The sequence below is a fragment of the Rhipicephalus microplus genome, chromosome 10 (genome assembly GCF_043290135.1).
Source record: "Rhipicephalus microplus isolate Deutch F79 chromosome 10, USDA_Rmic, whole genome shotgun sequence".
NCBI classification, from domain to species: domain Eukaryota; kingdom Metazoa; phylum Arthropoda; class Arachnida; order Ixodida; family Ixodidae; genus Rhipicephalus; species Rhipicephalus microplus.
The window spans coordinates 60,945,927-60,960,492 of NC_134709.1; the positions used below are offsets into that span (position 1 = coordinate 60,945,927).

The 14,566-nt window shown below is 44.1% G+C and overlaps 1 protein-coding gene across 1 annotated transcript in view; it reads right to left on the reverse strand.

The window, feature by feature from the left end:
- Positions 1-14,566, reverse strand: part of LOC119181651 (ubiquitin-protein ligase E3C) — an 83,419-nt gene that overhangs the window by 7,898 nt on the left and 60,955 nt on the right. Inside the window, exons 15-18 of the mRNA XM_075875748.1 lie at positions 11,481-11,685; positions 9,648-9,835; positions 7,377-7,562; positions 6,607-6,765 (exon numbers count right to left, since the gene is read on the reverse strand). Of these exons, the coding sequence (XP_075731863.1) occupies positions 6,607-6,765; positions 7,377-7,562; positions 9,648-9,835; positions 11,481-11,685 (738 nt within the window). The remainder of the gene's footprint in view (positions 1-6,606; positions 6,766-7,376; positions 7,563-9,647; positions 9,836-11,480; positions 11,686-14,566) is intronic.

Below are 14,566 nucleotides of genomic sequence, written 5' to 3' on the forward strand. Positions count from 1 at the left end.
CAGCGAAAAAAAAAATCGCAACCTACCTGCAAGCGTGGGTTTTTTCGGTGTCTGTGTTCGTTACGTTTCACTTGCCTGAATATGTTACCGTACCAACTTCAGCAGACTCTTGATAATTCAAACTCAAGGAAACCTCAGGACTTCATTTCAATTATCAGAAGTTCTCATAAATGTGACTCATGTTAATACGCCAACTAGTATTGTGAAGTTTATTGTTTTGCCAACGTTGCAGCAACATCATAGACAGCTCTGTCCGACTACCAGTAAAGTTTTTTTTACTTCAGCAATCGTGCTGGCACTCATTATTATACAATGATGCACGTGAGTGTAAGCAAAGGCTAAAATGTGCTATGTGCTGCTGCAGCGTGTAAAACTTCCCATTCTAAGAATGCTTTCTCACATGACACCAGCGTATTGCAGCAAAAGTAACTTTAGGAAGCATTTATTTGGTACGTACGCAATAGACGAAGTCCAGGCCACTGCCTCGTTTTTAAAAATTTTCTGTCTGGTAGGCAGGCAATTGTCGATCAGCATGGTTTAGCTAGTTTGGCTATTTTGTAGGCAAGCAACCAGCTTTATTTTCGGCTTTTGGCGACACAAAAAAGCGAATGTTCAGCCAGAGGCAACAACCACCACAGATACCTCCAGGCATGGACAAGGAAAAAGTTTGAATTTGCTGAATTTGTGCAATGAGGCACTTCGAATTAAGCAGTCTTAATATGTATAAACAGCATGGTCAGCGAGCTGAAAATTTCAGGTTTAGGTTAGGTTAGGTTAATTTGGTTTTTATGGCGCAAAAGCAGCTAAGGTTACGCTGCGCCAGACACAAGACTTTCAGGAATGAAAACTGAAAAGATGAGATTTTAAAGCTTATTTAACATATTACATTCTTTCAGAAAGTTTAGCAAGTCAGGCAGAGGTACTAGAGGGTCATCTCCTAGGAACAAAGCAGGGTGTAGAAGTACGTGTTGTTTGTATAGCTTGCTGAAATGTTTTTGTCTCTGTGTTTCAATGGTAGGACATGTGATTAGGATGTGCATAAGTATTAACGCTTCTTGGCATTTTTTCACACGTTGGTTGTTCTTCCTTTGCGAGTAAGAAGTTGTGTGTCAAGTGTGTGTGTCCAATGCGAAGTCGGCGTAATACAACTTCAATAAACCGTTGCTGGTGACGGCAGGTCTTCCATTCCCCGAGTGTGGGTTTCACCAGGTGGAGTTTATTGTTCGTGAGTGTGTCCCATTGCTTTTGCCATTTTGCTAGTAGAGCCAGGCGAATTGTTGTCTGGATATCTTTAAGGGGAATTTTCACTCTTGCTACTGTTTTATGGGCTGCCTGGGAAGCATACTTATCTGCTTTTTCGTTTCCGGGTATCCCAACATGACTTGGGACCCAGCAGAAACGAATGGAGGCTGCCTGGCTGTTTAAGTATACCATGTTTAAGATGTCGCCCACTATTGGCTTACATTCGGATTTTATATGTACTGCTTTTAGTGTGCTTAGTGAGTCGATGTATATGATTGCTTTCTTGTATTTTTCAGCGATGATTTTCGGAACTGCTTCACTCGAGGCATAAGCTTCAGCTGAAAAAATGGAAAAACTACGACGTACTTTCACAGAAATTACGCTTTTCGTCGTCGCAATCCCAATACACACGTGGTTTTCCGTTTTTGAGCCATCTGTGTAAAATTCTTCGTAATCCCTATATTCATGCTGAAGTGTATAAAATTTTTGGATTATGTGTTCTGGTGGGGTGCTTTTTTGTTAAAACGGCTTAGAGAAAATTTGCATAGCTGCGACAGGTCGAACCATGGGGGCAGTCTTGGTGGTTTAATAGTGACATCTAGTGATCCATCAGGGATGGTATAAAAGCGGCAGTATTCCTCAAAACGTAAGACAAGTGGTTTGATTAGGTTCGGTTTGTTGAGGTAGTGTGAGCGCGAGTCACATTTTGCAGCAATTTCGTAGCAGATGTGTTCAGGTGACGACCTTATTCTTAAAACATATGACAAGGTTAGTAATGCTCTTCGATCACATAGAGGGGGCTCATTGCATTCTACGTATAGACTTTGCACAGATGATGTTCTGTAAGCACCACTGGAAAGACGGAGACCGAGGTTGTGTATAGGGTCAAGACAGCGAATGTATGAGTTTCGCGCCGAGTCGTAGACTACGCATCCGTAGTCTAAAATGCTGCGTACAAGAGATCGGTAAATACGTATAAGGCAGAGTCGATCGGAACCCCAGTGCTTATGAGAGAGTACTTTGAGCACGTTGAGTGCTTTGTTTGCCTTAGTTTTCAGTGCGTTTATGCGTGGTAGAAAGTTTGGTTTTCGGTCGAGTGTGATTCCTGAAAATTTGTGTTCTTGTTTTACCGGCATGTTGATGTTGTATAGTTTGAGCGTGGGTTCAGGGAACAATCCTCTTTTTTGCGTAAAGAGAACAGCCGTGGTTTTTTGGGCTGAAAAGCAGAAACCATTTTGGCCGGCCCATTTCATAAGCTGATTTATTGTAATTTGGAGTTGCCTTTCACAGGATGATAGGCTGGAGGCTCGGCATGCAATTTGGAGATCGTCAACATAGATGGAGTGCATGACTGTATGGGGTATAGCCCTGTTGATGGAGTTCATTTTCACTATAAACAGGGTGGTGCTCAAAACGCAGCCCTGTGGTACACCATTTTCTTGGACAAATATTCGTGATAGTACCGTACCCAAACGTACTTTAAAAATTCTATTCGATAAAAAATCGTGTAAGCAGTTCAGCATTCTTCCGCGAATCTCTAAGTTAGCTAGATCTCTGAGAATTCCGTGTCTCCAAGTTGTGTCATATGCTTTCTCTAAGTCAAAGAAGACCGAGAGACAGAACTGTTTGTGTAGAAATGCTTGTCGTATTTCTTGTTCCAGCCTAACAATGTGATCAGTGGTGGAACAGCCCTTTTTGTATCCGCACTGGTGTGCGCCTATTAGGTGCTCCGATTCCACAGTGAAGGTAAGTCTAATATTTATGATGCTTTCGTAAGCTTTTGCAAGGCAACTTGTTAATGCAATGGGCCTGTAGCTACTTGGGGTTGTTGGGGGTTTACCAGGTTTTAGGAATGGTATAACTATGGCTCTTTTCCAATATTCAGGCATTGTGCCAGAGTCCCATATTTTGTTGAAGAATTGGAGAAGTGCTTTCGTGGATGCTTGGGATAGGTGTGCCAACATTGCGTAGTGTATCTGGTCAGACCCTGTTGCCATTTTTTTACCGGCAGAAAGTACCCTGTTTAATTCGTGCAGCGTAAGCGGAAGGTTATAACTTTCATTTGAGGTACTGGTAGTAGTCAATCTTTGTCTTTCTGCATTTTCTTTATATTTCAGGAATGTATTGGTGTAATTTGCTGAGCAAGATACCTTATAAAAGTGTTCTCCTAATAGGTTGGCCTGGTCCTCTAGTGTTGATTGTGTGTCTGGACTTGTAAGCAGTGGTATTGTGTAGGAGGAGTACCCTCCCTTGAACTACCTCACCTGGTCCCAGATGTGTTTAGATGTGACTGAACTGTTAATTGATGATATGTATTTTTGCCATGAATTCTTTTCTGTCTGTCTTCGAATAAATCGAGCTCTGGCTTTTGCCTGTTTGAAGTTGATGAGGTTGGCGTAGGTGCGGTATCTTCGTAGAATTCCCCAGGCCTTATATTGTTGTTTTTTGGCATTAGTACACTCGTTTGTCCACCAAGGGTTGAGTTTCTTGCGTACGATGCCGGATGATTGGGGTATCTTCGTAGAATTCCCCAGGCCTTATATTGTTGTTTTTTGGCATTAGTACACTCGTTTGTCCACCAAGGGTTGAGTTTCTTGCGTACGATGCCGGATGATTGGGGTATAGCCTTTTCTGCTGCTAAGATTAAAACTTTGACAAACTCTTCATTTAGTTCCTCAACAGAAAGCTCCGATGAGAAAACCATCGAGCTTAGCGTTTTCTGTGAAAACTGGCCAGTTCGCGAGCTGCAGTTTCCACCGGCGTGGCCTGCTTGTTAAAGTTGGGTAGGATGGTATGAGTTTTATGATGCCGGGTTGATGATCACTACCATAAGACGTGTTGACGACGTCCCATTTAAAATCGTTAAAAATACACGGTGAACACATGGCAAGATCTCAGCAACTAAAAGTGCGTGAGGTTGGTGAAAAGTAGGTAAAAGCCCCGGAATTAAGAAGGCAGATGTCATTTGATAAAATGAAATCTTCCACGGCTTGCCCTCTTGCATCTGTTTTGTCGCTACCCCAAAAGGTTGAATGAGCATTGAAATCCCCAACTAAAATAAATGGTTTTGGCAACTGTTCCGCTAGATTTTCCAGGTTTTTGGTGGTGAAAAGGGTGTGAGGTGGGATATACAGTGAGCAGATGGTGATGGTTTTGTATGATAGGATGGTGATGGCTACGACCTCGAAAGATGTGTTTATTTGGACATCTCGCGTAGGAGTGCTGCCCTGCACGACTACGGCTACTCCTCCTGAAAGACGGTTGCAATGTTCGCAGTCCTTTCGGGCAACTTTGAAGCCTTTTAGGAAATGGCCGTGTTTTGCACCAAGATTTGTCTCTTGGAGGCAAAAGCCCACTGGTGAGAATTTGTTAATGCTGTCCTTTATGTCACCTAAGTTATGAATTAAGCCTCTACAGTTCCAATGTACGATAAAAGCCATGGCAGAATAAAGTTAAGTAATTATGCTTCTGGGGATTGATCAGTATGAGTAAAAGATGATAGGTGACAATACTAAGAAACAGGAATAGAGAGAAATACGATAACCATTACGGTTATCGCTTACTTATTGTGGTTACTGGGACTTTGTCCTTGTCCTGTTTGGCACGCTCGAGAGAGCGCTTGTCCTTCGGTGTCGATGACACCGGAGTTTTATGGTTGATCTCCATTGCCTTGTCTGAGGCGTTGGCAGATCGAGAGTGAGGCGCTGAGAAACGGATCTCAGGCCTTGGCAATCGATTGAGTTTAGGGCCCAGGGAGACCGGAGTCTGTGGGTCCTTTGATGTGGATGGAGCAGCTGGCGCTGCTTCCTTTAAGGGGCGGTTTGAGTCACCACAGGACCACTGGGTGTGGTAGCAGTCTACTCCCGAGGCCTTTGTGACGCTGCTCCGACTGCGTCACATCTGCGTAACTTCTAGGGAAAAGGTATGATAGCCGTTTTTGCGCTTCGCTAAATGATATTTTTTCTTTGACGGTCAGAGCGATCACTTCCTTTTCTTTTTTCCAACATGAACATGACCGGGAATACGCTGGGTGTTCCCCGTCAAAGTTAGCACAGTGGGGTGAGGATGAGCAGTTTTCCGATTTGTGGTCGTTTGTGCTGCATTTTGCGCATGTTTCTTTGCCTCTACATGAGTGCGAGGCGTGTCCGAATTTTTGGCATTTGAAACAGTGTCTGGGGTTGGGAATGTAGGGTCTGACGTTTATTTTTATGAACCCAGCCTTAAGAGAGGCGGGCATTTCACTTGTTCCAAAGGTTAGTATTACATGTTTGGTGGGCACTTCCTGATTATTGCAACGGATTACTACTCTTTGGACTTTTATGACATTTTGGTCTTGGAATCCTTCGAGGAGCTCTTCGTCAATAAGGCCTAAGAAGTCTTCCTCAGAGATTACTCCCCTGCTGGTGTTTAGAGAGCGATGGACCAAAACGGTGATAGCTGTCTCTCCAATGCTGGTTAGTTGGGATAGCTTAGGCACTTGCTCTTTTTCGGTTAGCTCCAATAGGAGGTCACCGCTTGACATTTTGTATGCTTTGTATATGGGTCCTATTTTTTCTTTTAGGCACTTGGCCACCAAAAATGGGGATAGTTTTCTTAGAGGTGTGCTGTCGCTGTGGATAATGTGGTACTTCGTGAAAGTAACTTTGGTTTCTGTCGAGAAGTGATAACTTGCTTCGGTGCGGCCTCTCTTACGAGACCGATCAAGGTCGGCGGATGCTTGTAAAGCCATAGAAGTATGAATGTGTTTGGTAACAGCGGCGACCACCCACCATGGAGGCCAAGAAGGGGACGCAGTTGGACTTGTTGAACAAGTCCTCCCGACGCCAGCCGTACACTGTCACTATAACCCAAGTGGGATACCTACACAAGGTCAACCCTTGCCGCCATGAATATCGGAAGTCAACGGAAGTGAGGAGAGGACATGAAAGATAGAAAGTGTGAGAAAAAGACGAAGATGTGGGAGGAGAGAGACAGGAAAAGCCGACTGCCGATTTCCCCTGTATGGGTCAGCCCAGGGGTGCCGTCTACGTGAAGCCGGGGCCAAAGGGGTGTGTTACCTCTTCCGGGGGGCCTTAAAGGTCCAATCACCTAGCGTCCGCTCAACCCCCCGGATCCCCTTTTCCTCGGACACGGCAAAGCCATGCACGGCTAGGCGTGGGAGAGAGTCAAAACTCCCTTGTTAGCTCGGGTCCGTGCTGTCACTACACACCAAACGCCTACTTGCGCAGGCGCCCCTGCGGGGGAAAATTTCAGGTTTGTTTGAATTAACTGAAAGTCTGATATCAGAGTTTGAATAATGAAGAGTCTAGAGTAGCTCATATAAAGGCTACAGTGCGTGTCTGGTGCATGCTACCCAGTGCCTACCTGTCGGAATGCGAGGCACTGTTGCCGCAGCTGTGCGTTGAGCAAATGGTCCGCAAGCAGGTGCATGTACTCGATGCGGTTTGCTGACGTCACCGTTATTGCGGCACCGTTGGGCTTCAGCTCCTCTACTATGCTGTTGCCCAGCTGGCATCTCATTACCTGTAAAAACGGCAGCGCACATGTTGCACACATGAAACTGCGTCAGTTGTCAACTGCATATGCAAAAGCCTCAACATGACCTGCTCCTCCAAAGGGACAATTACCGAAAACTTAAAGCGCTAAAGATTCAAGTTGAACAATAAATTAACTAACAGCAATGTCTAGAAAATGTATCTCGTTAAGCCGACGACACCGCTTCTGATGGCAGGCTGTTGTGATACCAACACTGGCGTGAGCGTGGTGTAGGTATCATATTTATTTCGAACACATAGGCAATTTTTGAACCCACTTTCTGAAAAAAGAAAAAAAGAAATGGAGGGTGTAAACATTCAGCTGAACATATCATTGGCCAAGTACCAGTATAAACGACATTTAAATTGATTTAATTACAACAGATTCGTTACATTCAAGTTCCTGAAATAGAATTTTTACTTTATTATTAACATGGCACTTTTTTTATTCCTGCTGTGGAGGCTGCACGGCTTTCTAAGACATAATCGTCATGCGAGGATCGGCAATTAACAAAAATACAACCTCCCTTCTTTTTTTTCTTTTTTTCTCGCATATCTTATCCAACAGTCGACAACTGCGAGCAGCTAAAGAGCACTCACTGTGAAGTCCAGCCCGAGGTCGGTCACGTCGCCCTCGTAGGTCTTGAGAAAGAAGAGGTTGCGGTAAACGAGCGGCTCGAGCGACGCCAAGTGGTGGAGGTCGAGGTCACCACGCCCAGGCACCACTAACTTGGCCAGAAAAAAGTGCGCCAGGGGCAACTCCACCAGCATGCCCTCATAAAGAGCCTGCACAGCACATTCACCAGTTTGAATATTAGGGTGCAAGTTCCAAGCGGTAAAATGCGTAACTTATTAAAGACTACTACGTTAAGCACATATAAGCTCGTATCACACTATTTTAAACTTCAAAAACAATAGTAATCAGGGTGCAGGCTATGCTCATTTATCATTGAAGGCAGCTTTGCGCACATTAGAGATTTTCCCTAGAACACTGATTTCATGGCACAACGGCTCCACAATGCATTGAAGCCGCCTCTTCAGAGGGTTACATGCAGTAATTTATGTTTGTTGTAAATGACAATTGAAAATTTCAGAGACTTGAAATTTATGCAGAAAAGAATTTCGTATACTGAATTATTCATTCAAACATTCGAAGTCATTGCATCATCTAAAGAACTACTGCAGTGTTCTTTTCTCCAGGTCAGCAAGAAAGTGCTCAGTTTTAAACTTTACAACTTTATAGCTTACTGCTATAACTGTTATTTCCAAATCATATTTTTTTTTAATTTCCAGGAAATGAGTTGATCTGGTGAGCAACATATAACAGACACCTGAAAAACACAGACATTTACATATTATTCATTATTATTTCACTCGATATATGCACCTAAGTATCTGCATGAAACTTATATCATCTGAGTCTGAGTGAGTCCGGGTGAGTAATATTTCGGTCAGTGTGAGTTCGAGTGAGTCCGATCGAAGAAAATTTTAGTGAGTTTGGGTACGAGTGCGTCCAGCTTAGAAAAATTTTCGCGAGTTTAGGTCCAAGTGCATTCCATTTATTTTTGATCGAGCGATGAGTCTGAGTGAGCCCGGGTGAGTAATATTTCGGTCAGTGTGAGACCGATCGATGAAAACATTAGTGAGTGTGGGTACGAGTGAGTCCAGCTTAGAAAAATTTTCGCGAGCTTAAGTCCAAGTGAATTTCAGTTATGTTTGATCAAGCCATGAGTCTGATTAAGTCCGGGTGAGTAATATTTCAGTCAGTGCGAGTCCGATCGATGAAAACTTTAGTGAGTGTGGGTACGAGTGAGTCCAGCTTGGAACAATATTCGGGAGTTTAGGTCCAAGTGAGTTTCATTTATGTTTGGTCAAGCGATGAGTCTGATTAAGTTTGGGTGAGTAATATTTCAGTCAGTGCGAGTCCGATCGATGAAAACTTTAGTGAGTGTGGGTACGAGTGAGTCCAGCTTGGAAACATTTTCGCGAGTTTAAGCCCAAGTGAGTTTCATTTATGTTTGATCGAGCCATGAGTCTCAGTGAGTCCGGGTGAGTAATATTTCGATCATTGTGAATCCTATCGAAGAAAACTTTAGTGAGTGTGGGTACGAGTGAGTCCATCTTGGAAACATTTTCGCGAGTTTAAGCCCAAGTGAGTTTCATTTATGTTTGATTGAGCCATGAGTATGAGTGAGTCCGGGTGAGTAATATTTCGGTCAGTGTGAGTCCGAGTGAGTCCGATCGAACAAAACTTTAGTGAGTGTGGGTACGAGTGAGTCTAGCTTCGAAAAATTTTCGCGTGTTTAAGTCCAAGTCAGTTTCATTTATGTTTGATTGAGCCACGAGTCTGAGTGAGTCCGGGTGAGTAATATTTCGGTCAGTGTGAGTCCGATCGAAGAAAACTTTAGTGAGTGTGGGTGCGAGTGAGTTCAGCTTGGAAACATTTTTGCAAGTTTAAGTCCAAGTGAGTTCCATTCATGTTTGATCAAGCCATGAGTCCGAGTGCGTCCGGGTGAGTAATATTTTGGTCAGTGTGAGTCCGAGTGAGTCTGATCGAAGAAAACTTTAGTGAGTGTGGGTACGAGTGAGTCCAGCTTGGAAAAATTTTCACGAGTTTAAGTCCAAGTGAGTTCCATTTATGTTTGATCGAGCCATGAGTCTGAGTGAGTCCGGGTGAGTAATATTTCAGTCGGTGTGAGTCCGATTGAAGAAAACTTTTGTGAGTGTGGGTACGAGTGAGTCCAGAGTTTAAGTCCAAGTGAGTTCCATTTATGTTTGCCGACCTACGATCCTGTGGCCCTCTTATATTAGGACGGCTGCACTTCATTATGTCCCAACGATAATCATCAAACTTCTAAACAAAAAGCCAACCTTGCCGAGCAGACGGCCGACGAAGGCGTAGTGGCGCTTCGCTCGACCGTCAGCATAGTCTGGCAGCTCTGCGACCGCCGGGTTTGGGTAGAGGTGTCGGTCATCGTGCGTACACCGGAACAGGCCCCTGTTCTCATCAAAGGCCGTTTTCATGAGCTCAGCGAGGAACTCTCGTAGTAGGCCTCCACCTGATTGGGTGGGAATGAACTCTATATTAACTGATCAGTCCCCCTCACATGGCAAGGAAAAAAGAGTGGGTACGATATGTACGCTCAACACAAAAGTCATTCGGTTGACGACCGCTGGTTGGCACACAGTGAATCCACAACATGCACGCATGAGGAATTATCAAGCACAACAAAGTAAATCTAATATTTGGATATACATATACAGTCAACCCCCTTTATTGGAGACATAAGAGACTAAGTCGGTATAAGAGACACCAGTGTGCCTACACTGAAATAGAGAATTCATAAGAGGAGCATACGTGGTACTTTGCTTACGAGAAACACCTCATATAAAAGAGGAGAATTGCTGCCCTGTGCATGTCTCTTATAAAGGGGGTTTAACTGTATATATTACAGTACAATTAGCTAGTACAATATATTTGGAATAATTCAAACTGATAATAAGAACTTTGGTTATTTCAAACAAATTTCAAATTTTCAGTACACTCACCATGTTCTCAATGTATTTTATTGTCGCTTGATTCAAACTGCTTCGCTGCATCAGTTAAGTGAAATCACACTGTTTGATAACCTGTGCCTTAACATGTCTGGTGCCTTTGTTGCTTTAAACTGGACATTTACCTTTCTATGTCTGACCGTCGCTAACAAAACAAACTGCCTGCCTCCAATGCGACTACGGTAGCCAAACTACGTATACCAAAGGTTGCAGGTCGACAGTGAAAAAAAGAGAACACAACGGACTAGCCACGAGTGACCGTGTGTCAGTGCACTGCTGCAGCCTCAGAGGCTAAACCATGCACAAGTATGTTGTTAAATTTTTTGCCGCTGCTACCAGATGGCAACAGTTCCTGTCCTGTCAAGCATGGCAAAGATATCTGCACAGCAGCCTGAACACACTCTGACGGTTCCTGCTCAGGAATGGGCAAACAGTAAACTTGAGGTTCAACACGAATTCGAAGCATGTAGTGACGAGCAAATAATTTCGCACCGAACAAAATATGCAACATAAACAAAACAGGGGTACAATTACCATATCCATGATGCATCTGACATGCACAAAATTTTTAAGAATTAAAACTAGGCTTTTGCCAATGTGCCTTTTTTTCTTATTTTCCAAATAAAATTACAGCAACATTGAATAGAATATATGTAGTAGGGCCAAGTCATGAGTGGTAATGTGAATTGTTTTAAAATTTGCTTACCTTAACGCACATAGGCCTATATAACAAGTTTTAAAATGGTGCAGATAATATGTACATTTAACTTCGTTGCTTCACAGCAGCGCAGCTTTTTCCAAAAAAGGCAGTTTCACGTAGGGCAGCTGCACACCGCAGCGCCTTTTCAAAAAACTGGGGTTACATGCAATAAGCATATCATTCACTTCAAGTAATTCAAAATTTTAAGATATGGTCAAAGCGAATTCTAACAGCACAGTATTCATCTGAATATTAAAAGTACTCCAATATTCAGCTATGTCTACCCTCAGTAATTAGACACACACCTGCCTTGTGTGAAGCATTGCTACAGCGTTCTGCAAAAAGAATTTACAGGAGCAAACCCAAGTGTTACAATAGTAGGTGCAGCGCTTTCTCGCACCCAGGTTTAAACATTATCAGGTGGTGCCACCGCGGCTGTGTCCTCTCACCATCAATGCCCGCTTCCTCGAGACCGGCGACATTGACGAGCTGAACGCGCAGCCGTAGCCTCAGGTTGGGTTCGCCAGAGAGCTTCTTAAAGGCGTCTTCATAGATGTAGTTCCTCCGCACGATGACCTCTATCTGGGGGCCCAGCATGAAGTCGGACTGCCGATGGTTCTCAGACTTGTCGCGTGCTATCAGGCTCTGTAGTATCTGCAAAGTGGCACACAGAACCATTGCAATCGGGACAATTACAGTTGTATCTCTACATACTGAACCCAATTACACCAATTATTGTGTATATCGAACAGACATAAAATTCCTTTGAATACATGTTCGATACATCAAACATTGTACAGCAGATAACCAACAATTTGAACTTCCTGATGAATGTACATACTGTAGATTCCAGTGTATAACACGCACTGTTTTTTTTTCCAAAGTTCTCAAGGTGCATTTTTAGAATGAAGCATCTTACATGTATTTTTTTTAGTTTTTTGGGGAGAATGATTAGCCCTTTTTTAAACTACTACAGCAATCTGATGCGAATGATGCGTCATAATTATAAGAACGAAGACTCAACGTGCCGATACTACGGTTCCTCAACAAAAACAAAAGTATGTAATGTCGCTATGCTGCAGAAGTTTCGCAGACTGAATTCAGTGAAATTGGCGTAAGATAACAATCGGTGCGTTAATCAGTACGGCTCGACTTTGGCCACCATGCTAGCAGCTGTCGTTCCGCGAGTTGGGCCAGTCGCCAATTGCAACCTTAATCGTTCGGTTGGTCCGCGCTTTTGTTATCTTTAACTGCAGTATGCCGGCTACACAGAAAAGCTACACGACAAAGATTACACTTACGACTGTGAAGTATGCAGAGAAGTATAAGAAACCAACCACAGGTCGCCATTTCGGCGTCACCAAAAAGATGATCCGATCACGGAGGCAGTCAGCTGCCAAGTTTCAGGCCAAATTCAATTTTCGCGTGGTTACACGGAACATGTGGTGTCATCCAGCAAAGCACAGTTAAACGAAAAAAAAAAAAAAAATGTCTGCAATCTCGCAGCCAATGGCGGGAAATTGATCAATGGCCATTGTTGCTGCTGTGGCTACCGCTGCTTTCGGTCTGCTGCTACTAGCGCAGTAAAACCAAGCAACGTTGCGCACGGCAACTGTGACGTGTGTCGGTCCAACCGGTTCGCTTCTTGAGGCAGGTAATTTGAAGTGCGCTAATCCGATGCGGACCACTAAAACGTAATTTTGTTTCAAAATTGGCCCTTCCTTGGTACAAAAGTAACACTACGAGGTTTCTGGATCCCTATTTCAATAATCAACACAGACTTAGTAGTTGCCTTTAGTGTCCCTTTAACGGTGGTGCTCACGTGTTGCGCTCACGAGCAAAAGCTTCCCCCAATGCTAATACTGTTTGAGCAGAAGACGATGCTGGAAGAGGACATCTCGTTTGGCGTCGTCATAGAAATGAAAATGAAAGGCTGGATGGACGAAGACATGATAGACATGTGGCTCGAGGAATGCTTTTTTAAGCGACTGGATGGTTTCTTTCATGGGAAGAAAGGCCTCCTGGTCTTTCATAGTATGCGGGTGCATATAACAAAGCTGACTCTGAAATGCATCAAGGCAAAATAACTGCACCCCTGCAGTTATCCCAGACGTGATGACAAAAATGCTTCAGCCGCTGGACATCTTGGTGAACCGCAGTTCAAGGCTATTCTGCGGCGCCTCTAGGAGTCGTGGATGTCCGACGGCAAGCACAGCTACACTTCAACCGAACGCATGAGGCGTGCTTCGTTTTGCGAAGTCGCGAACTGGATGCGCGAAGCCTGATGCGCGGTGTCACAGGTCACTGTAACTGCACGGTTCGGCGAGGCAGGCCTGCTAGCATCCTCAGCCCCTGACCTCGATGACGACAGCAGCAGCAGCGATTCCAAAAAGGAAGCAGAATGCTGCCGCAAAATCTCTCTGAGCAGTTCCAAAGCCCGTTGGAAGACAAGGACTTTGAGGGCTTCAAAGAAAATCAAGTGTGTTTCCTGCAGTCACGTGGGACATTTGGGTTGGTGTGCATAATTTTTTCTTGCAAATTTGGAGTTGTATAAGTTTTCTTACAGACTAGCCCTCAGAAACAAAAGTACGGCATTTTACAATGCTCGCTAACCACACATTATGAAGTTTCTTTGAGGAAAGGAAAGCAAGTAATTGCAGGTGCGTTTTATAAACCAGAGCGTCTTACTATATCCATTTTTGCATGAAAACTTTCTAAAAGTGGGGGGTGCATCTTATACACAGATGCGTCCTATACACTGAAAAATATGGTAAGTCTGAATTATCGAGTGTCTGAAAAAACGAATGCGTCAGAAAAAAAAACTTATTGACGCTTCAGAGACGCTGTGGCTGGTAAAACCTGTCAAAGCATCACTGCACATACTACCGTTCACGTTCAACCAAGTCTGTCTGTATTTCCGCTAGTGTGATATGCTCGCTGTAGGACCACGGGTAGGACGACGAAAGAATTGCGATGGCTCTAGACGGGCCCGCATGCGACGGCTCCAGGGCACACGGTGCGTTGTCACCTTCAAAGTCAGAATCTCTTGGAAACATTTAGGCACGCACAAAGTTGATGGGAAAATGAAAAGCGAGAAGACAAACAGGTGTGACCTTCCCCCCTTTCAATTTTCCGTCCACTGTGTGTGCGCCGGAATGTTTCTAAGAATGTCCTCAAACCAACTCGCCCAATTCTCCTTACTATTTCAGAATCATTGCAGAACCTGCTCAATTATGTCGTGGTTCAATTCAGCACACGACGACACAGCACTGTCGACGTTTGGGAAGCCTTCAAACGTAACTGCATCAGGAATCAGCCCACCGCAGCCTCGCAGATCGTCAATAACGTGCGCATTTAAGCTCATTGCCCGGGGCGGCAGGTACAGCTCTTCAGCTGCACTGTCGGGTTCTTGAACTCTCGAAACATTAAACTCTCTGGCAACTTTGACTTTCGGACGACCTTTGAGCTCTTGCAGAATGACGACTGTTTTCCTTGCCATGATTAGCATTGCATATGTCTGCCGCGTTTAGGCGTC